At 53.3% G+C, this 22,398-nt stretch overlaps 3 protein-coding genes across 8 annotated transcripts; all 3 read left to right on the forward strand.

Moving 5' to 3' along the window:
* The first annotated feature begins 1,573 nt into the window (after positions 1-1,573).
* STMN1 (stathmin 1) lies at positions 1,574-6,816 on the forward strand. 2 transcript variants are annotated; one of them, XM_054086563.1, is made up of 5 exons: positions 1,574-1,658; positions 4,140-4,210; positions 4,875-5,047; positions 5,762-5,953; positions 6,312-6,816. In XM_054086563.1, exons 2-5 carry the CDS (start codon positions 4,198-4,200, stop codon positions 6,378-6,380), a joined length of 447 nt encoding a protein of 148 aa, XP_053942538.1. In that variant the 5' UTR covers positions 1,574-1,658; positions 4,140-4,197; the 3' UTR covers positions 6,381-6,816. The 2 variants fall into 2 exon arrangements, with proteins under 2 accessions (XP_053942538.1, XP_053942539.1); XM_054086564.1 differs by having other exon boundaries at positions 1,653-1,728.
* A 1,061-nt stretch (positions 6,817-7,877) lies between these two features.
* On the forward strand, positions 7,878-14,048 carry PAQR7 (progestin and adipoQ receptor family member 7). 5 transcript variants are annotated; one of them, XM_054086560.1, is made up of 4 exons: positions 7,878-8,007; positions 10,846-11,012; positions 11,767-11,893; positions 12,710-14,048. In XM_054086560.1, the coding sequence occupies exon 4, from the start codon at positions 12,749-12,751 to the stop codon at positions 13,781-13,783; it is 1,035 nt and encodes a 344-aa protein (XP_053942535.1). In that variant the 5' UTR covers positions 7,878-8,007; positions 10,846-11,012; positions 11,767-11,893; positions 12,710-12,748; the 3' UTR covers positions 13,784-14,048. The 5 variants fall into 5 exon arrangements, with proteins under 5 accessions (XP_053942535.1, XP_053942534.1, XP_053942536.1 ...); XM_054086559.1 differs by having other exon boundaries at positions 8,003-8,142; XM_054086561.1 differs by lacking the exon at positions 7,878-8,007 and adding an exon at positions 9,460-9,475.
* Positions 14,049-16,054: 2,006 nt separating this feature from the next.
* LOC128854293 (aurora kinase A and ninein-interacting protein-like) lies at positions 16,055-21,272 on the forward strand. The gene is made up of 3 exons (XM_054086447.1): positions 16,055-16,190; positions 18,271-18,406; positions 20,169-21,272. The coding sequence occupies exons 1-3, from the start codon at positions 16,134-16,136 to the stop codon at positions 21,104-21,106; spliced, it is 1,131 nt and encodes a 376-aa protein (XP_053942422.1). The 5' UTR covers positions 16,055-16,133; the 3' UTR covers positions 21,107-21,272.
* The last annotated feature ends 1,126 nt before the right edge of the window (positions 21,273-22,398 follow it).

A 22,398-nucleotide genomic window follows, 5' to 3' on the forward strand; every position in this document is an offset into this window, starting at 1 on the left:
GGATCCCCTTTGGCGTTGGCCTGTGGTGGTTGTGACCATGAGGTGGCCAAAGGAGCATGGTGGTCATCTTGATGGTCACCAAGAGCCCTGACATTATTGTTGCCCTTAGATAACTGACTGGCCCTGAGGTGACCATGCCCTCAGGTAGGCGATCATGGCCCCGAGGGGTCCGTGGCCCCAAGGTAAGTGGCAATGACCCTGAGGTGACCATGGCCCTAAGGTGGCCAAGGGCCTTGACATAGATGACCATTGTCCTGAGGAAAGTGGACATGGCTCTGAGGTAACCATGGCTTTGAGGTGATCATGGTCCTGAGGTGGCCAAGGGCCTTCACATAGATGACCATGGTCCTGAGGAAAGTGGACATGGCTCTGAGACAACCATGTTTCTAAGGTGACTGGGGCCCTGAGGTAAGTAACCATGGCTCTGAGGTGATCATGGTCTTGAGGAAAGTGGCATGGCTCTGAGGTGATCATGGTCCTAAGGTGACCAAGGGCCTGCAGATAGGTGTCCATGGCCCTAAGGTGACCATGGCTCTGAGGTGATCATGGTCTAAAGGTAAGTGGACGTGGCCATAAAGTGTCCATGGCCCTGAGGTGGCCAAGGGCCCTGACGTAGGTGACCATGGTCTTGAGGAAAGTGGCCATGGCACTGAAGTGACCATGGTCTCAAGGTAAGTGGCCATGGTCCTAATGTGCCCACGGTCCCAAGATGAGCATGGTTTTGAAGAAAGTGGCCATAGCTCTGGGGTACCCATGGTCCCTAGGCTGGTAGCCATGGCTCTGACATGCCGATGGTCTTTAGGTGGCCATGGCTCTGCAGTGCCCATGGTCTTTAGCTAGCCATGGTTCTGTGTTGCCCATGGCCTTCAGGTAGCAATGGCTCTGAGGTGCCCATGGTTCCAAGGCTGGTAACCATGGCTCTGAGGTTCCCACGGTCTTTACCAGTAGTCATGGCTCTGAGGCTCCCATGGTCCTGAGGCTGGTGGCCATGGCTCTGGGGGTGGCCATGGTCCTGAGGCTGGTGGCATTGGCTTGGGGGGTGGCCATGGTCCTGAGGCTGGTGGCCATGGCTCTGGGGTGCTCATAGTCCTCAGGTGGCCATGGCTCTGAGCTCCCCATGGTCATCAGGTGGCTATAGCTTTGGGGTGCCCATGGTCCCAAGGCTGGTGGCCATGGCTCTGCGGTGCCCGTAGTTCTCAGGTGGTGGCTCCGAGGAGCTCACACTCCCAAGGCTGATGGCCATGGCTCTGAGGTTCCCATGGTCTTCTGGTGGCTATGGCTTTGGGGTGCCCATGGTTCTCAGGTGGCCACGGCTCTGAGGTGGCTCGGGTGGTGGCTCTGGGGTACCATGATGCTGCTGTGCATCCCCCTCCCGCTTCTCCCTCACCGGGGCCGCAGACAAAGGGAGCCCCGAGGCTCGGGGGAGCTGTTGGGGTCCCGGTCCCCCCGCACCCCCGTGTCGCCCCCCATGCAGGCGGGGGGGAGGGGGTGTGAAGGGTGAGCAGCTCCCCCCCCCTTCCCGCCCCCCGCGGGCGGCACGTGCCGGCGCGCGCGGCCAATGGGGGCGGGGCGGGGCGGGTCACGTGCCGTTGTTTGGCGCTTTTGTGCGCGGCGGCGCGGGCGCGCGCGGAGCGAGCAGTGAGACGCGGGACCGGCAGGTGCGTGCGGAGACCGGGCGGGGCGGGGACCGGGCACCGAGCAGGGATCGGGGGCGAGCGGGACCGGTAGGTGAGTGCGGAGACCGGGTACCGGGCGAGGCGGGGAGGTGAGTGCGGAGCGACGAGGACCAGGGACGAGCGGTTACTGGAGACCAGGCGGGATGGATGGGTGGGTGGGTGCGGAGCGAGGACCGAGCACCGAGCGGGGATGGTGCGGAGACGAAGCGGCGGCACCGGCAGCAGCGGGGCGGTTGGCGATGGCGGAGATAAAGGATCTCCCGCGCTCGGTGCGGGTGCCCGTCACCCTTGGGGTCTGTTCGGGCTGGGCAGGGAGGGGTCCCCTCGCTCCCGTGTGTCGTCCCCCCCCAGCTTTGTCCCTTCTCCCAGCGGTTTCGCACCCCGCCTGTCGCCTTTTGGGGCGTCGCGGTGACAAAGGGAGCAAGGGGGTGCGGGAAGACAATGGGCGGGCGGTGTCCCCCGCCATCCCTGTCCCCAAACCGCGGTTCCAGCGGGGTCCATTGTCCCGGGAGCCGCGCGGCGAGGGGCGCCGCCCTACGGCCCCCCCACCCCGCGCATCGCAGGACCCCGCCATTGTTAGTGGGGAAGGGGCGGCGCCCGGGCTACCGTCGTGCCCGCGGACCCTTTAGTGGAGCCCCGAACGGTGGCGATGGGGCGAGGGTCGCCCCGTGTTGTCGTTGTCGTGCGTGTATGTTTGTCCCTTTTTTGCCCCGCGGGGGCTTCGCACCTGCGGTGGGGAGGGGGCGCGGGGGGGGGGGGGTGGGGGGGCTTGGGAGAGGGGGGCGCGCGCCAGGTGCCCGGATGTTGCCGTTGGCCCCGCCCACCCCCGAGCCCCCCAGTTGCGCGCGGGCGCGCGCGCGCTCGCTCTCCCTCCCTCCCTAGCGGGTTTGAATTCGGTGCGGTTAGAAAGGCGCGGGCGGGGAAGGGGCGCGGCCACAGCTCGCGCGCGCCACAGGCTCGGCGCCTATTGGGTGGGGGCGGGGAAGGGGGCGTGGCCCCCTGGGGGGGCGGGTGGGGGCGCGGTCCTAGCGCCGGACCGCGCCTCCACCCGCCTCCCAAAAAAGCCGAAAAACCCTCTTTTAGAGCTATTTGTGGGTTTTGTTATTATTGCGTCGCTTTATAACTAAGGGATGCCAAGAAGTCTGTTTGCTCCCTGTCTGTTGTGATGTGCAGAATAGGGGAAAAACTCTTCTTTTGGCGTTTTTAGAGCTATTTATGGGTGTTTTTTAATCATATTGCTTTATAACAAGAGATTCCAAGCAGTCTGCGTGCTCCCTGTCTGCTGTGATGTGCAGAATAGGGAAAAACCCTTCTTTTGGTGTTTTTAGAGCTATTTATGGGGTTTTTTTTTAAATTACATCCTATATAACAAGAGATGCCAAGCACACTGTGTGCTCCCTATCCACTGTGATGTGCAGAAAAGGGAAAAAACCTTCTTTTGGAGTTTTTGGAGCTATTTATGTTTTCCTTTTTAAATTGTTATATCGCTTTATGACAAGAGACATCGAGCAGAATGTGTGCTCCTTGTCTGCGGTGATGTGCAGAAAGAAAAAAGCCTTATTTTGGAGCTTTTAGACTTATTTCGGGAGGGCGTGTGTGTTAAATCACTTTATAATGAGATTCCAAGTAGCCTGTGTGCTTCTTGCCTGCTGTAATGTGTAGAATAGAGAAAAAAAAACCAACCTTCTTTTGGAGTTTTTAGAGCTATTTATGTTTTTTTAATTACATCCCTTTATAACAAGGGTTGCTGAGTAGATTGTGTGCTCCTTGTCTGCTGTGATGTGCAGAATAGACAAAAAAAAAACCCCTTCTTTTGGAGTATTTAGAGCTATTTATGTTTTTTTTTATTACATCCCTTTATAACAAGGGATGTCGAGCAGCCTGTGTGCTCCCTGTCTGCCGTGATGAAGCGCCTGGCTTCAGCTGCAGAAATAAAATGGAATTTTAAATGAGCTCGTTGCACACATTTAAGATGCTTTTGTAGCAGGATCCAGCTGTACCGCCCCGTTGTGCACTGTATTTCAGTTCAGAGAGCTAATTCGGTGATATGGTTTAGTAGTAGACAGGTGTGGTTGGTTTCAGTGATCTCAAAGCTCTTTTTTTCAACCAAATGATTCTATACCTGCTATGTGCAATGTCAGTGAAATATCCATAGCGCTGTATGCTGCTGGATTAATGCTGAAATGGGAGTCTTTGTTTGCATATCTTAATTATAGCGGAGTAAAATGGGCTGAAAATGCCTGGTGATAGATACAGATCCTACAATGCCAGTAATTAAGAACATCTCTGCTGTTCCTTGCATCACCCTCAGCCCCACAAACCAACTGGAATTCCTGACTGCAGTAACCCACTCGACTGTCTTTTGTTCAGCGGATCTAATTATTCTTAGCTGTATTTATTAGGACTTGGAAGAAAGGAAATTCAAGTTCTTACTGTTCAAAGACATGTCTCTGTGTTATCTAGGAATCCAACTGATTGAAGTTCTCCCAGAGTTGGCTTCTGGAATCCTATTTTCTTGGTCATGGCTACTTCTGGTATGTAGTATTATGTATGAAATATATATGTGTTGGTGGGTTTTCCTTTTCATTTCCTCAGAAGTCATTTAAAAATCCAGTATAGTAAAATAAACTGTCATCGCCGTGCTTTTCTCTCATCTCTAGCAAAGCTGTGAGAAGTGGGTGCTTGTGGAAACACACCACAAGCCCCCTCAGACTCGGCTGTTGGCAGATGGGCTTCAGCTCCTCTGCGTGCCATCTGCTCCGTTAACAGAGCTGACGATCATCCAGACATCTCGGTGATCAAACTGGAGCGCTGGTACAACTGACGCCCTGCAGGGCTGACATATTCCTTTGAAAATGAGTTTCAATTCTTGGCTGTGTCAGGTCTTAGGCAAACGCCTTGAACTCCCCCTCCGTGCTCTCACTGCGGAAAGAAGGGTTTTTCATTTGAAGTACTGATAAACTTATTTTCACGACCGTGGACACTAAAATACAGTATTGTATAGAGGCAGAATCACAGAATTGCCTGCTGTGTATTGGAGTGGTGGTGCTGCTGCTGCATAAAACAAAACTATCAGCTCAGATGTTGTGTCCTTCTGTGAGCTCTGTAGTGTTATTTTGAAATGTTCAAGTTACCCAAGCCAGTTCCTGGCTTAAAATATTTTTGTTTGGGTTTTTTTTTTTCCCCCCTTGTTCCTAGATATTCAAGTGAAGGAACTGGAAAAGCGTGCCTCTGGGCAGGCCTTTGAGCTGATTCTCAGTCCACGTTCAAAAGAAGCAGTTCCAGAATTCCCTCTTTCTCCCCCAAAGAAGAAGGATGTGTCATTGGAAGAGATTCAGAAGAAGCTGGAAGCAGCAGAAGAGAGACGCAAGGTAAAATCGAAACAACAGGTTCTCTGAGCTCTGCTCAGTCTGTGCGAGTTGGGTTTTTTAAAGTAGTTGCTTGGGACAAATGATGAGCAGTTTTTGGTAAATGGAATATTAATTGGACTTTGGAATACGTGGAGCTCTCATGAACCATTTTTAGGGTCTGAAAGGCCGCCGTATTGTTTCTAAAGTGATCTTGAATTCAATTCAAAAACTGGGAGGAAAGGTTTAGTGGAGAGGTGTTGCTGTTTTTCTTGTTGACATCATAAAACATTAATTTTATCCTAAGATAAAATCTGTAATTAGGAGGTTTGAGAACACAATATCTGTCTTGATGCCAGATCTTGCTGTTGAGATGTGGCTTAGAGCCCTTGGCCATGCAGAGGATTGCTGGTGGAAGTGTTTCACCATCCTGAGAGGCAAGAGTCCTGTAGGAGAGATCTATCAGCATTAACATAAAAATCCATGTTTCTTCTTCTAGAAGAATCTCATTAAATGAGATTTGCAACTAAGGACGAAAACTTAACTTTCCTGGTAGTTTGTAATGATGAAATAGGGGTTATGTGGGTGGGGGAAGCACCGTGGGGGGCTCTCTCCTGCACCACAAAGCTGCTGTTCTCCAGTAAAACAGTAGAACGTCTCTTCTCTCCGGAGCTGTGGGCAATTCTGTTATGGCTGTCGGTGTGGTTTTGTGTTCAAAGCGTGCACCCTCTGTTTTAGTCTCATGAAGCAGAAGTCCTGAAGCAGCTAGCTGAGAAGCGGGAGCACGAAAAAGAGGTGCTTCAGAAAGCGATTGAGGAGAACAACAACTTCAGCAAAATGGCTGAGGAGAAGCTGACCCACAAAATGGAAGCGAACAAAGAAAACCGTGAGGCACAAATGGCTGCTAAACTGGAACGCTTGAGGGAGAAGGTGGGTGTGGAGTCCCAGTTCCCCTTTGGGAGAGAGTTTTATCTGTGCTCTTTACACTGAAAACGGGCTGAAGAAAGCCGAGTGAAGGAGCTGCTCTGAGCAGACAGATACTCTGTGGTTGTCTGAGCTTGAAAGATTATTAAATCTGTGTAAAAGACTGCAGAAATCCTCCTCTCGGACGAGAGGGGATGAAGAATTAGAGCAGCACCTCATTTTCTCCTGTAAAGCTTCCTCCTACAGCCCCCTTTGGTACCCCAGACGTGTGGGTTCCTGTGATGAGCTGGGGTTGGAAGCAGGCCTGGGCTTGCTGTGCTGCTCGGCCCTGGCAGCTGACTACATCCCTGCTCTTGTCTTTCAGGACAAGCACATTGAAGAGGTCCGAAAGAACAAAGAAGGCAAAGACCCTGGTGAGGCCGAAACCGACTGACTTCGTTCTGGAAGCTGACTCTCTCCCCCTCCTCTATAAATATCCAAAGACTGTACTGGCCAGTGGTTTTATCTTTGGTTTTTGTTCTTTTTAAGTTTCTAGAAACTTATGTAGAACTGTAAAATTGGATCCAAACTGTACACTTTCTTTTGGGGGCTAGAGGGGAGACCTTCCGTGTTTCACTTTTTCTAAAGTGTTGTCTTTCCAGTGTAGCTATCTTCTTGTTGCATCCTTTTCTACGCCAGAGCATTTGCTCCTGGGTTGATGGCAAGTACTGTATCAGCTCTGTAAGACATTTGTGGAAGGAATATGTGGTATATACTGTTCCATGCTGAATATCTGTTACACTCCAAGAATCTGACTCTGTCCCACTCTGCTAAAATACTGCTGTAACTGAGTGACTAAATAAAGCTGCACAGTGCTGTTATCATGAGAATTACTTCTGAAAATCAGAATGGTTTGGGTTGGAAGGTACCTTAAAGTCCATCTCCCCTGCCATGGGCAGGGACACCTCCCACTGGATCAGGTTGCTCTAAGGCCCATCCAGCCTGGCCTGGAACCCCTCCAGGGATGGGGCAGCCACCACTGCTCTGGGCAACCTGGGCCAGGGCCTCCCCACCCTCGTTGTGAAGAATTTCTTCCTAATATCTAATCTAAATCTTCCTCCTTCTAGTTTAAAGCTATTCTTCCCCATCCTATCATTCCATGCCCTTGTAAAAAGTTGCTCCCCAGCTTTCCTGCAGCCCTTTTCAGTACTGGAAGATGCTGTAAGGTCTCCCTGGAGCCTTCTCCAGGCTGAGCAACCCCAGCTCAGCTTGTCCTGATGTAGGAGGTGTTCCAACCCTCGGATCATCTTTGTGGCCTCCTTCGGATCCTGGCATGAGAAAGGTTTGCAAAAGGCATCCTCCTTTGCTGGGTGGAAAGGTCTGCAGCAGCACTTTTCCTTGTATCTGTGGGCACGCTGCATGGCTGCTGTTCCCTAGAGCACCCTCATTGTCTTAATTTTACAATCGGAGCTTTGTTTTGACACCTCAGCAGTCATCAGCTGCTGTGTTTTTGTGTTAAAGAGTTTGGAACCACCTCCCTTTGGATTCTGACACTTCAACAAACGCGTCCTTGTTACCACATGACTGATCCAAGCCTTTTTTTTTTTTTTTTGGGAAGGGTTTTTAGGCGAGGACTTGTGCTATTCAATGGTGACTTGTGCGCTGTGTCCTGCGGCGTCAGAAACCTGTGTCGGGGTTGAAAATGCTGTTGTGGATAAGGATTGTTTTGGTGTCTTGCTCCAGATGCGTTGGGATAGCACACAGGGCGAGTCTGCAGATGGATGAACTCTTGCCCACGAGGAGATGTGTATCAGCTTTGTTTTTCTGGGCTGTGGGAAGTGGCTACGGCTGTACCTGTGCTCTGAGAAAAGCTGCTGTGTTGTCTGGGGTGCTGTGCAGATGCCTTAAAAAAGTAGAAACCTTCCCCTTAGAGTAATCCGGAGTGTCCTGCGATAAAAAGACAAGGTTGCAGCTGGAGTGGGTGAACAGTATAAACGTCATCATGTCCTTGTCTTTAATAAACGCCCCCTCGGAGCAGCGAAGCTCCTGCTGACGTTGGACATTGCACAACAGCGGTCTTGGTGAGGCACCCTTGGTCCTGTCTTCCCCCTTTGGTGTCACTGATCTTGAGGCTGCCGGGTTTGTTTTCAGGCCGGCTCCTCACCTGGAGCGCCTGGCACTGCCCGGACGTCCCTGTTCTGAGGCTGGAAAAGCTGGTAGGGATCCTTTTAAGGGGCTGGCTGAGTCCTGAAGCACTTGACTGTCTTCTGAGAGGAACCTCGGCTTAGAGACCTATCACTTAACACTTTTTGATTGCATCAGAGTTGTATTTAACCAAAAGCTTAATGGCCAGGGTCTCATCCCTCTGGAGCTGGTGGGGGGCAGTGGAAGTGAAGGGTGGGAATGGAGGTGAGGGCTGGGAATGAGACTGGAGCTTAATGACCAGGAGCTGGACTCGGTCTGGTTCCTCTGGAGCTGATGAAGGGGTGGAAGCAAGGGGTGGGAATGAGAGTGGAGATAATGCCCAGGGTCTGGGCTTGGGTCTGTTTCCTCAGGAGCTGCTGGGCGGGAGTGGAAGTGGGCTGGGAATAAGACTGGAGCTTAAAGACCAGGAGCTGGGCTTGGTCTGGTTCCTCTGGACCTGATGAGGGGGTGGAAGCAAGGGGTGGGAATGAGACTGGAGATAACGCCCAGGGTCTGGGCTCCGTTTGGTTCCTCTGGAGCTGGTGGGGGGTGGAAGGCAGGGGTGGGGATGGAAGCAATGGGTAGAAATGAGACTGGAGCTTAATGACCAGGAGCTGGGCTTGGTCTGGTTCCTCTGGACCTGCTGGGGGGGGTGGAAGCAAGGGGTGGGAATGAGAGTGGAGATAATGCCCAGGGTCTGGGCTCCGTTTGGTTCGTCTGGACCTGATGGGGGGGTGGAAGGCAGGAGTGGGGATGGAGGCAGTGGGTAGAAATGAGACTGGAGCTTAATGCCCAGGGTCTGGGCTTGGGTCTGGTTCCTCTGGAGCTGCTGGGCGGGAGTGGAAGTGGGCTGGGAATGAGACTGGAGCTTAATGCCCAGGGTCTGGGCTTGGGTCTGGTTCCTCTGGAGCTGCTGGGCGGGAGTGGAAGTGGGCTGGGAATGAGACTGGAGCTTAATGACCAGGAGCTGGGCTCGACTGGGTTCACCTGGAGCTGGTGGGGTGGTGTTGGAAGGGGGGTTGGGGGGAATGGAAGCGAAGGGTGGGAATGAGACTGGGGGATGCAAACGGGGAGAGGATGGAAATGAGCTGAGAATACCGTAAGAGGGGGTAAAGCCAGCAGGGAGGAGGTGATGCTCGGTCAGAACAGCAGGAGCGGCCCCTGCGGTGGGAAAAGCCGGGCTGGAAACGGGTCGTTTAAAAAGAAAAAAAAAAGAAAAAAGAAAAAAAAAAAAACCAAGGCAGAATCTGGGCGGCGTAATTTCCGCAGCGAGGCACAAAGGCAGCGGGGCGGGGCGGGGGAAGGGGGGATCGGGGTCCCCGGAGCCAGGGGTCCCCGGGGTGATGGGGGTCCCTGCGGCTGGAGGTCTGGTGATTGGGGTCCCCGGGGTGATGGGGGTCCCTGGGGGTCCGGTGATTGGGGTCCCCGGGGTGATGGGGGGTGCTTAGCAATGGGGGTCCCAGGGGTGCTGGGGGTCCCCAGAATGATGGGGGTCTGGGTGATTGGGGTCCCCAGGGTGGTGGTGGGGCTTAGCAATGGGGGTCCCTGGGGCTGGGGGTCCTCAGGCTGATGGAATTCCCTGCGCTGGGGGTCCCAGGGGTGCTGGGGGTCTCCAGGATGATGGAGCTCCCTGGGGTGGGGCTCCGGGTGATGGGTGTCCCTGAGGTGATGGGGGTCCCTGGAGCTGGGGGTCCAGTGATTAGGATCCCCGGGCTGATGGGGGGGCTTAGCAATGGGGGTCCCTGGGTTGATGGAAGTCCCTGGGGCTGGGGGTCCTCAGGCTGGTGGAACTCCCTGCCCTGGGGGTCCCAGGGGTGCTGGGGGTCCCCAGAGTGTTGGGGGTCCATGTGATGGGGGTCTCCAGGATGATGGAGCTCCCTGGGCTGGGGCTCTGGGTGATGGGAGTCCCTGGGATGATGGGTGTCCCTAGAGCTGGGGGGTCCCAATGTGATGGGGGTTCCTGGGGTGATGGGGGTCCCTGTGGCTGGGGGTCTGGTGGTTGGGGTCCCCGGGGTGATGGGGGGGCTTAGCAATGGGGGTCCCTGGGTTGATGGAAGTCCCTGGGGCTGGGGTTCCCAGGGGTGCTGGGGGTCCCCAGAGTGATGGGGGTCTGGGTGATGGGTGTCTCCAGGATGAGGGAGCTCCCTGGGCTGGGGGTCTGGGTGATGGGGGTCCCCGAGGTGATGGGTGTCCCTCGAGCCAGGGGTCCCTGGTGATGGGGATCCCTGGGGCTGGGGGTGCCAGGAATGATAGGGGTCTGGGGTCTGGGTTATGGGAGGCTTCCTGGGGGACCAGGGGTCCAGGCAATGGAGGTCTCTGGGGCCGGGGGTTCAGAGCGGAGGTATCTGGCTGAGCAATGGGGGTCCCCTGGGGCTGGGGGGGCTGGGTGGTAGAGGACTCCCCAGGACTGGGGGTCCAGGTGCAAAGAGGCTCCTCTGGGGCAGGAGTCTGGGCGATGGGGCTCCCCCAAGCTGTGTGATGGGGTCTTGGGTCCCTCTGCCCCCCAGCTGCACTCGCCTCCTGAAATCCCCATCCCGGAGAAAAAAGATTTCCAGGGGAGGGGATGGATCCAGGGAAGGGTGATGGATGACAGGGCTGGTGCTGTGCTGGGAGGAGGGAGGGACAGCGTGGGGCCTGGAGCCTGGCCGCCACCAACGCGCTTGGCTCGCACATACACGGAGCCTGTGCTGAGAAGAAAACGGTCATAACTGGAAATAAATGTATTTGTGCTTCAGAAGGCAAAACACAGACGTAGGCAGGAGCAGAGAGGCTGGTAAACAGCTGGGGGCTGAGTCCCTATCAACAAGGAAAAACCCAGCAGGATGGGTGGATGCGGCTTGTGAGAGGAAACACTCCGTAGGAAATAACAGGCGTTTGAGGCACCGTTGTTGACATCGCAGAGGTACGTGGATGTGGTTATTCCAAGTCCCGGCCAGATTAATGGTTTCCAGCACTACGCAGGATGTGCTCCGTCCATAACTGAGAATTGCTCAAGGCTTCGTTTACTTCAGGTTTGGAGGAGCTGAAGTAAACACCGCTCCCTTTCCTGCCTCGCTCTTGGCTGTTCAGAGCTTTCCCCACAGCATCTCCCTGAGCAGAACTGAGGACACCTTTCCCAGAGGAATATATCTTCTGGGAGTCATGGCAGGGTCAGACGTGCTCTGGAGCTGAGCCCACGGATTCGGGCATCCTGGGAAGAGGCAAGTTCTCCGGACAGGAGAAAGGCAGCGTTTTATTCTAAATTGCCCATCAAAATTTGCTCAAAACAGCTTATCCCTGGAAATCCTGCTTTTGCTCCCATCTCCCTGGCAGGACTCGAGGCTCTTTCACTTCAGCGCATAAGTCCGGAAGAGGTTTAGGAAGTTAATTTTTCACTGGCAGCCTATGCACGTCGCAGCCTTACAGGTTCGCCCTCTTTGAGGTACTGCCCTGAGCCGCCCCGCTTTCTTTTTTTTGACGTAGCATTTCTTTAACCAGTCGAGGTGGGAAAAAAAAAGCATTCCAGAGGGAAGCCAAGCAGCAAACAGCTTGGTTTTGTCTCTACGCTCCTCAGCGTCAGGCAGGCACGAGTTACAGACTTACCCGCTTCATTTTCACGAGGAATTCACAAAGATTTTTAAAGTAAACAGTCCTATCTCCTCCTCCTGTTCCCAAAGTTTGAAGAGTTTTTCCCGTCTGGGCTGTGCCTGAAGTGACTGCGCTTGCCAGGAGTTGAGGTGTAAATCGGCGCTGGAGCTGGACCGGAGCTGGGGGGCTGTTTTCTTCCGAACTTGGCAAAAACAGGTAAAGAGAGGGGAGGTGTCGTTTGGAGCAGGTTCTGTTCACTATGTTTTCCGTGCAAAGGCAGAAGGAGCCCGCGAAGCTGCCTTTATCTCGCTAAGGACAGCAGCTGCAAAAATGTAAATATGGAAACGCATGCTCGCAAAGATTACGCTGCTGGACCTCAGTGAGGCAACAGGATAAACGCATGGGAGCCGGGTTGGTTTCGTGCAAAGTTGCGTGGAAAAATCAGGAGCTGAAAAAAAAAAAAAGACAGTAAAAACTCGGAAAACAGAGAAGTTACAGCTTCTGTTACTGGGATTGTGGTTATTTATGTTGTCAGGTGCCCCCCTGGTGAGGCAGAGTGGGTCCTCTCATGGCTTTGGGGGGGGAACGTGGCTCCTTGGATACCGCAAACCGTTTATAAGAGGGGAAAATCTGGGCTGTGCCTGGAAGGGGAGGTTTGTTTGGGATGTTTAGTTTGTTTAGCAGTTCCCAAACTGTTGGGAAATGGTGAACAAGGAGTTGATGTGTCCTAGTGTGCTAATTAGTCTGTCAATTAACCCCATCCTTGCCTTCTCCAGCTCTGTAATGCTCCGGACAGTCTCACCTGTGCGTGGGGCACTCCAGCAGGGGTCCTTCAACCTCCCTTCAGCCTCCTTCATGTTACTGTTTTTTGGTGATTCTTTTATTTCAGCTTTAATGAGGCATTCTCCACTCACACATGGATTTTACATACCTTTGTTTAACGCCCTAGCTTTTTTTCCAGTCCCTGCTTGTTGTTTCTTTTGGTAAAGTCACTATTAAACCCTGCAGCAAAACTTTCTTTCCATCCCAAAGGTTGTTTTGTGCGTCAACGAGCCACAGTTTGGCTGCATCATGGCAACGGTCGTCCCCGAAAAGCTTAGCCGCCTCTTCATTAACGTGCGGCAGGTCCCTCAGCTGCTGGCTCCCCTTTCTCCCTCCACCGTCAGCAGTTCGGAAGTTCCAAAGGTCTTCTGGAAGCCCTACATCCACACTGGCTACCGGCCAGTGCAGCAGACCTGGCGCTATTATTTCTCAACGCTCTTCCAGCAGCACAACGAAGCCATCAACGTTTGGACCCATCTGGTGGCAGCACTGATCCTGCTGCTGCGGTTCCAGCAGCTCTCACAGCGGGTGGATTTTGGACGGGACCTGCATGCCCAACCTCTCCTCATCATCATTGTGGCATCCATCACCTACCTGACGTTCAGCACTCTCGCTCACCTTCTGCAGGCCAAATCTGAGTTCTGGCACTACAGCTTCTTCTTCATGGACTACGTGGGTGTTGCCATTTACCAGTATGGCAGTGCTCTGGGCCACTACTACTACGCCATTGAGCCCAGCTGGCATGAGAAGATCAAGGGGTTCTACATGCCGGCGGCTGTCCTCTTAGCGTTGCTGTCCTGCGCTGGTTCCTGCTACGCCAAGTACCACCAGTCCACTCGTCTCCTGAGCCGGCTCTGCCAGGAGCTGCCCTCCGGCCTGGCGTACACGCTGGACATCAGCCCCGTGATCCACCGCATCTTCACTGCGCCACCCTCTGAGCAAGCTGACCCGGCCCTTCTCTATCACAAATGCCAAGTGCTCTTTTTTCTCATCGGTGCCTTTTTTTTCTCCCACCCTTATCCTGAGAAGTGGTTCCCTGGGAAATGTCATTTCTTTGGGCAGAGCCATCAGATTTTCCACGTGTGCCTAATGCTTTGCACCCTGGCGCAGATCGAGGCGGTGGTGTTGGACTATGAGTCCAGGCGACACATCTACTCCACTCTTCAGGGTGATTTGGCACACAACTTCTCTGCCCTTTGCCTCTTCACCGTGACCTGCTCTGTCCTCACAGCCGCTTACATGGCCCGGAAGGTGAAGAACAAGCTGAACTTCAAAGAAGAGTAAGAGCCTTGGAGGAGAAGGAGGAGGTGAGCTCACCCGAACGGTTGGTCTGCAGCGATGCTGTGGTGGTTCTGGTCTGAATCCAGCCACAAACTTGGTGGAGAAGAGGAATGAAATGCTTCACAACTTTTTCTTGGCCACTGCTCTCTGTAAGGAGGGAAAGTAAGAGCTGCTTTTAATGCTTTTTAAATTCAGAATTAGTGCTAGCTTGCTCTTAAAATGGTACACTGGTTTAATTCCCATGTCTGAATAAACACTTGGAACAAAACATTGTTAGCGTGGCAGCCCTGTGGGCTGGGAAGGGTTCTTGGAGGCTTCCAGGTCTCACAGCAAAAGGTAAGGAGATGCCACCTGGTCCATGTTAGTGGTGACAGAGCCTAACCCACGGAGAGAGACACGGTTGAGCTTGTATAAACCACAAAGGCTTACAAATCGATTTAATATCATTTTAAGCCCCTTTTATATGGCTTAGGGAGTTGCACAGAGATATGCACGCAGGGACAGGTCCTGTCCTTGCCTAGTAGAGCCTGTGTGTGCATGAGGAAGGTAAGGGCACTGCCCTATTACATAAATGTTGGTCAAAATAAAACTCTCCAAGATTCTTTTTGGACTTATAGAAAGCAGGCATTCTTTATTCAGCACTGAGTGTGCGAGGGATTTGCTCCACTTAACATGTGCACACCCAACTCCTAGTAGTGGAGCTTTTTCTCTTCCAGCCCATAAAAGTGCAGTGAGAGGAGAGGCAGAGTGACCGTGGTTGAGGTTGGTTTGGTGGAGGCTGAGCCCCAGGGTGGTCCCAGGAAGCTCTGCACCCTCTGTGGTCAATGAGGCCATGTAAGCACTGCCCTGTGGTGGTTTGAAGCACTGGGGTGAAGATCATAGAATCACAGAATAGTTTGGTTTGGAAGGGACCTAAAGCCCATCCAGTTCCAACCCCCTGTCATGGGCAGGGACATCCAACCTGGCCTTGAACACCTCCAGGGATGGGGCAGCCACAGCTTCCCTGGGCAACCTGGGCCAGGGCCTCACCACTCTCATTGTGAAGAATTTCTTCCTTATGTCCAGTCTAAACCTGCCCCTCTCCAGTTTATACCCATTGCCCCTCATCCTATCACTACAACCCTTTGTGAACAGTCCCTCCACACCATTCTTGTAGCCCCTTCAGGTACTGGAAAGTCGCTCTAAGGTCCCCCTGGAGCCTTCTCTTCTCCAGGCTGAACAAGCACAACTCTCTCAGCCTGTCCTCGGATGGAAGGTGCTCCAGCCCTCCGATCGTCTTTGTAGCCCTCCTCTGGACCCATTCCAACAGCTCCATATCCTTTTAATGTTGAGGATTCCAGAACTGGACACAATAGTCCAGATGAGGTCTCACCAGAGTGGAGCAGAGGGGCAGAATCCCCTCCCTCCCTGCTGCCCACGCTGCTTTGGATGCAGCCCAGGACACGGTTGGTTTCTGGGCTGTGAGTGCACATCACTGGCTCATGTCAAGCTTCTGATCAACCATCACCCCAAGTCCTTCTCCTCTGGGCTGCTCTCAATCACATCATCCCCCGTCCTGTACTGAAACCAGGGATTGCCCCAACCCACGTGTAGGACCTTGCCCTTGGCCTTCTTGAACCTCAAGACATGTGCCTGGGGGAGAGATATGAGGAGGAATTTCTTCACTGAGAGGGTTGTTGGGTGCTGGCAGAGGCTGCCCAGGGAGGTGTTGAGTCACCATCCCTGGAGGGGTTTAGAAGATGAGATGTCATACTTGGGGGGACAGTCTGGTGGTGGACGGAGCAGGGCTGGGTTGATGGTTGCATTCGATAATCTTGAAGGTCTTTTCCAACCAAAACCATTCAGTGGTTCTATGAAGCCACAACGCCTGTAGGACCAGAGGGTGCAAACCCCAGCCAGGTGCCTAGGGGAGGCGAGGCCTTGGGCTGTGTTCAGCCACCAGCCGGGCTGGGGCAGGGGAGAAGCCGAGAGAGGAATAGAGAACCTCCCGCTGCGCTGCACCCGCTGGGGCCTGCACAGCAGCCCCCGCCATTGGCAGCTCTGCAAGCACTCGGCTCCGGATTCCCGAGCTCCCCCCGACACCAGACACCGTTCTCCCCCTGCTCCCAGGCCGGTCCCGACACCAGGCCCTGCGCGGTGCCGCGCAGCACAACTCAGCCCCTCCCCCTCTCAGCACCGCCCACCCGCCGTCATGCTCCCCTTCAGATCGCGCGGCCTTATATAGAGAGGGGCGGGGCCTCCCCTGCCAATCATCCTGCTGCTCCTCTCCGATTGGTCAGCGCCTCACGGCGGGCGCGCGCGGCGCGGTTTAGGCGGGAACGCGGGGGCAGCGCGGGTTCCTCAGGTGCGGGGGATGAAGCGGAGCCGCGCGGCGCCCGGAGCCTGCGATGTATGGCTGGACACGGCCCAGGTGGGGCTGCTGCGGCCCTGGGGGGGTGCGGAACCGGGGCGGGAGAGGCGGTTGGAGCGCGGTGGGGGGTGGGTGAGAAATAGCGGCTGTGCTTAAGGATCAGCTGGAAATCGGTTTCTTCGAACACCGCGGTGTAGGAGTGCCCGGGCTGGGCGTGATGATCCCAAAGGTCTTGGGATGAGCCCATGGTTTCAGGTTGCGATCATGGAATGGGTTGGATTGGAAGGGAGCTCAAAGCCCATCCAGTTCTAGCCCTATGGGCAGGGACACCTCCCTCTGGATCAGGGGCTCCATCCAACCTGGCCTGGAACCCCTCCAGGGATGGGGCAGCCACCACTGCTCTGGGCAACCTGGGCCAGGGCCTCACCACCCTCACAGCAAAACATTTCTTCCTAAGATCTCATCTTACATTCCCCTCTTCTCAGCTTCAAACCTTTTCCCCTCATCCTGTCATCCAGGGCTACAAAGATGATCCAAGAGCTGGAGCACCTGTACAAGGACAGGCTGAGGGAGTTGGGGTTGTTCAGCCTGGAGAAGAGAAGGCTCTGAGGAGATCTTAGAGCAGCTTCCAGGACTGAAAGGGGCTCCAGGAAAGCTGGAGAGGGGCTCTGGATCATGGGTGCAGGGAGAGGACAAAGGGAATGGTTTTCATCTGCAAGAGGGGAGATTGAGATGAGATTTTAGGCAGAAATATTTTCCCATGAGGGTGGGGAGGCCCTGGAACAGGTTGCCCAGAGCAGTGGTGGCTGCCCCATCCCTGGAGGGGTTCCAGGCCAGGTTGGATGGGGCTTGGAGCCCCTGATGCAGTGGGAGGTGTCCCTGCCCATGGCAGGGGGTGGGACTGGGTGGGCTTTGAGGTCCCTTCCAACCCAAACCATTCTATGAATGTATAAAACTGTTCCCCCACATCCTATACCTGCACTCTCTGGTAAAGAGCTCCTCCCCAACTTTCCTGTAGGTTAAAATAAAGAATAAGCTTTATTCATTGAAGTAAGAATTTTCAAGATTCCCTGGCAATTCTCTGCTCTGATGGTTTTGCCAGGATTCAAGAAGTTGTAGTGGATGCTTCTACTTGCTGACCACCAAATGATGACCATGACTCTCTTTCGATGCAACTTTGATTTGGGGAGGGGTTTTGTGCTTCCCCTTGGTCCAGCCACGGTGCAGATGCTGTCAGTTGTTGTATAGAAGCCATCTTTCATCACATGTCACAACGCAATAAAGAAAGGGATCGGTTTTATTGTGCAAACAAAGTGCAGAGCAGACTTTGTCATGGTGATTGTTTTGATTTTCATTCAGCTTGTGCGTTCTTTTTCCCAAGATTTTTGGATTTTTCCAGGGTGGTGCAACTGTTGAACAACTGCTGAACAATCAATGTCGAGTTCTCTTGCATCCTCTCAAGTTGTTTTGCTTGGGCCCGCTTCAATACTGGCCCTCAGTTGGGTGTCATCTATTACAGAAGTATTCCTGCCACCCTCCCCATCCTTGAGGCTCTTATTCCGGTTACAGAATTTTGGAACCCCTGTTGAGCTGTACGTCTGCTTTCGGTCCCCTGCCTGAATGCTTAGTTGTTGTTGCATTAGTTTCTGCTGTTTTACATCCCCTGTGAACTCATGCAATGAAATTGCTCGGATTTGCTTTTTTTCCATCTTTAATTTGACAGTGTAATATAAAAAAGAGCAAACAGTGAACCCAAAACCATTGACATAAATAAGTAGAGTGAACTTCATGCTTTAAAATGGCATCTACGTGAACACCGGTAAATAACAGTTTAATCCAAAGTAAGCATTGCAGTTTACGATGACGAAACTGGTGATTATTTTTGCACCAATTGACTATTTTGAGGTGTGAGAGGGAGGTGCTGGGGTTGGCAAAGCAACCCATCAGCCTTGGTCCTGGGTGGTGGAACCAGGGCTTGGACACGGTGACCTCCTTGAGCCCCTCAGCCATTCCACGATGGTGTCACAGGAGGAGCTGAAGTGTTTGACAAAGGTGGGAACTACCCCACAATGCTGGAAGAAGGGTAGAGAGTTTTTTAATGGCATTTATTCACTTTCCACTTGTTTCTTTCCCTACCCAGTCTGTCATAGCCAAGCCAAAAGTGTCCAGTCGGATCCTGGGATGGAAGCACGCCACAGTTGCTTTCACACAGAGTGGAGCCTCCCAGCCGTGCACCAAGCAGACCACCATCTCCAGCTTCTTCAGCAAGCAGACAGGTAACGTGGAGCAGCCTCTGCCCCTGCTGGAGAGTAATTCCAGGGTGTGATTGGAAATCCATCTCCCTGTATTTATCGGCAGCTTTACTAGGCAGAAAGATGTATTTTATAGGAGGGAGGGTAAAGGTTAAGAGATTTGAACTGCTGGATAGGATTTTATTGTGATGGTTAATCTAAATGCAAGCATCTTTTAGAGTGTTAGGCTGAAGCGTAAGTAAAGGCAGTCACAGCCAGTTGTCACTGGAGACCAATCCGAACTCTTTAACTAACGCAGCAGGCTTTATTTCTACAAACCTAGAGCTTTCTGTGGAACGCTGGGAAGCCTGGCTCAGCCCAGGTGCTCAAACAAAGCATCCAGGTTGGCAGAACATCCAGTTCTGTGTTGCCTAATGGTATCACATAAAGGAAAACAGTTGGGAACATCGCTTCGGCTGGGCAGGGTGCGGCCTGGGCAGGAGCACCGAGCCTGGCGGTGTCCTGTGGGCAGCAGTCCCTGCTGGGGAAGGGGCAGCGTCCTGGGTGTTCTGTGCCAGGTTTGTCCCAGACAAGAGCAGTCCTAAATTATTGGTTCAGTGTTGGAAGAACAGTGCAGCAGGAAGGGAAAATCAGTGTTGCTTGGTTTAAACACCCTCCTTGTAAAAGAATCAGCAGGAGGTGAGTGAGGAAAGGCTCTTATGGAAGGTTGGACAAAGCCTTTTCTAAAGATCGCAATGGTTAATCCTAACTGAACTGATGAAGGAGTCACAAGGAACTGGAATATTTAAGCTAATTAAGCCAGCCCGTGACCTCTGTGCTTTTGAGCCTGCTTTTGTTCTCTAGAATGCAAGAAACTGGGATTTGTCCATGGGTCTCAGATTATTAAATATGGAGAGAAATCAAATGATGCAGAAAGCAGCAGTAAGGGATTGTGTAGCTGTTCCTGTCCTGTAAGGTGTGTAACGGACATTCATCAACATTAAACTCATTTAGCAATAAGCAGATTAGAGGAAATGTTACATAAATTGTACAGTTCAATGATTTGATAGAGTTCCTGTGTTGTGATGGGGCCATTGATGATTTTGGCTTTGTTATCCTTGCTTCTCTGCAAGGTGCTTTCTCCTTTCTCTCGTTGCTCCTCTGCAAGGTGCTTTGTGCTTTCTCCTTTCTCTCCTGTGATTCCCTGGATTGTTGGCATTCACTTGTTCTCTGTGTGTTTTTGTTGTCATTGAGTGCTGCTGCTCTTCAGAGCCCTGCAGGATTGAAGGCCCTGGAGTATTTCCTCCTTGACATTTTAGCATGTCTTAAGGATTAGCTCGCTTACATCATGCTAAGAGATTTCATTTTAAGTGGTTTCAGAAGCAAATGTGGGACTCGATGCCTTTACTAGGTGATGAATGCGAGCCACAAGGGTCTCACTGTGGGGTTTTGTGGGGTTTTTGGTAACTCTTTAAATGGAATGTCATCAGTGAATGACTTGGAAAGCTGAGAGGAAGAAGCCAGAGGAGCAGCTGGAGATGTGGCTCTTGCAGTTCCCTTGAGGGAAGCATACTTTTTTGAGCCACTCCAAGGTTTGAGGCTGCCGTTGTGGCGCAGCCTCGGCAGCAGGAGTGCAGGTCCCTGAGAGGTAGGAGTGCTGCTCTGGTGTAGAACAGCCTGCAGCGCTGTGAGGGAGCGGGACAGCAGCAGCTCCGAGTCTAGCATCATGGAAAGGTGCTGGAGGCAGTGCCTAACCCTGAGCCACATTTGCCAGTGCTGGCTTTAACCAAGTCTGTGTTGTTTTCAGATGAAAAGGACAAAGAAAACTCCAGGCCATCTCCTTGTATCCCAAATAAAGCCTGTAAAGACAAAAGTATTTCTTTGGCTGCCTCCCGGGTGAAGATCCTGGCTCTGCCGCAGATGGAGGAAACTCGGACGCGATCCTTCAGAGCTGAGCGGGAGAGGAGCCCGGCTACACCCTCGTGCTCTGCACAGGCCTCACCAGCTCCTTTGCCAGACTCCCCGTGGTTACAAGCAGAGTCTCACAGGAAGAGCGAAGCCTCCTGTGAGGTGGGAGAAGATTCCTGCTGCTTCAGCTTCACCCAGGAATCAGAGCGCAACTGTGTCATCACGCACAGGAATGAGTCCCATTTATTTGCTGGAGAAATGGCTTCAAGCGGCTGCGTAACTTTGAACTGTGGGATAAACACCAAGGTGGGCCAGGTGTGTCCAGCAGAAGAAAAGACCAGGTTTGATTTCCAACCAAGGCTTGGGGCAAACCAGACTAAGAAGCCACAACAATCGAGTGGTGTTAATTCTTTAATTGATTTCACCGAGACTGAGAATCTAAGGACAGACAGTACCTGGGCTGCAGGCTTCTGTTCTTCTCCATCAAGCCGGGCTGGAGTGCAGCCTCTGCGGGAGCGCAGCTGGAACGCTGGTGCTGGCCCAGCCGAGGAGGGAGGGGGCTGGAAGCCAGGACGGAGCAGTCCCTGCAGGCAGCTCTTCACCCAGGATTCGGAGGGAAACAGGGTCATCGCTCACTGTTGTCAGAGTGTCCCGTCTCCTTGCAAGGACAGCTCTGGCTGGCAGCTGCCTTGCTCTTCCCACAGGGGCTGTGCTACGAGGAGTGCGAGCAGCCTGGGAGAGCAGCAGTCGGAGACGTGCTATGACCATCTGTTCACGCAGGATTCGGAAGGGAACAGAGTGATGAAACACTGTGACCTGGAATGGCTCACCGAGTGACCTCTGGGGAAGCCTCAGGAAAGTGGTGTGGTGTATGAATGCAGTCAGAATTAGGTAAGTGGTACTGTTGTTTTCGTGAGTGGTCTCACTGGCATATGGGGCAGAGCCACACCCAGGTAGGGCCCTTCTGTTCTCTGAAATGTTGCTTTAATAAAACTAAATAAAATTTGGAAGGACTATGTCTACAGTGGTTTGACTATAAGTGGGTGTTGGTCTCGTCTCCCGAGTAACAAGTGATTCCAAGAGGAAATGGTCTCAAGTTGTGCCTGGGGAGGTTTAGATTGGATATTAGGAACAATTTCTTTACTGACACAGTAAAGCAGAGGCTGCCCAGGGCAGTGGTGGAGTCTCCATCCTTGGAGGGGTTCAAAAAAACAATGGCTGTGGCACTTCAGGACACGGTTTAGTGGGCATGGTGGGGCGGCTGACTGGATGATCTTAGAGGTCTTTTCCAACCTCAATGATTTTGTGGTTCTATGACTTTCAACCACAGTTCCAGCCTGCGTGGCCAAGGCCTGGCCTCAGTGCTGCCTGCTGTTCCTGAATAGGCTGTAACACTTGTCTTTCTTAGGATCCTGGGAGTCCACATGTAAGGGTTTCCCTGGCTCAGGACCCACAGCGTGCACGGTGTCAGCTGCTGTGAGGCAGCACCTGTGTCCTGTGCTGTCCCATCAGAGGCCGCAGCTGCGCCAGCCACTGTGCAGCACAACCACCGTGTGCATCAGGAGTGGGAGGGACGCATTTTTCAGTGCGTGAGCCTGTAACTGTGCAGGAGGCTCCTGGGCAGCTGCAGGCAGGATTGCAGCACTCGGTTGCTGCTGCCACAAGTACAAAAAAGGTGTAAAGCAAAGAGGGCTGTGACAGAGGAGGAGGGACTGGTGCAGCTGCTCTGGGTGAGCCTGAGCTGTGAGCCCCGCACTGGCCACACAGCGCTTGGGCAGGCAGGGATGCCGCTCGATGGAACTGGCGGTGCCCACCAGGGCCTACAGTCGGTGTTGGTCAGTGCTGGTGAGGAGTGGAGCAGTGAGCACTCGGCACTGGAGGAAGAACAGGGCAGTGCTGGTTTAATTGCGTGCAGCAGCTGCCCTGTCTCCCCACCAGCAGTGTCCTTCCTGCACACCACTTGTGCAGCTCGTTCCACAGCATTCCTTGCTTTTGGATACCCATTGCTGTGCACAGCTGTGCTCTGGGGCGTATCCGGTTTGAGGTGCGGGGAGCAGGGGCTCAGAAACCCCAGGGGTCAGGAGCAGCCGGCAGCAGAGTCCACCTGGGACCACGATCGCGGTCCAGAG

Source organism: Cuculus canorus, chromosome 22 (genome assembly GCF_017976375.1).
Source record: "Cuculus canorus isolate bCucCan1 chromosome 22, bCucCan1.pri, whole genome shotgun sequence".
Lineage (NCBI taxonomy): Eukaryota > Metazoa > Chordata > Aves > Cuculiformes > Cuculidae > Cuculus > Cuculus canorus.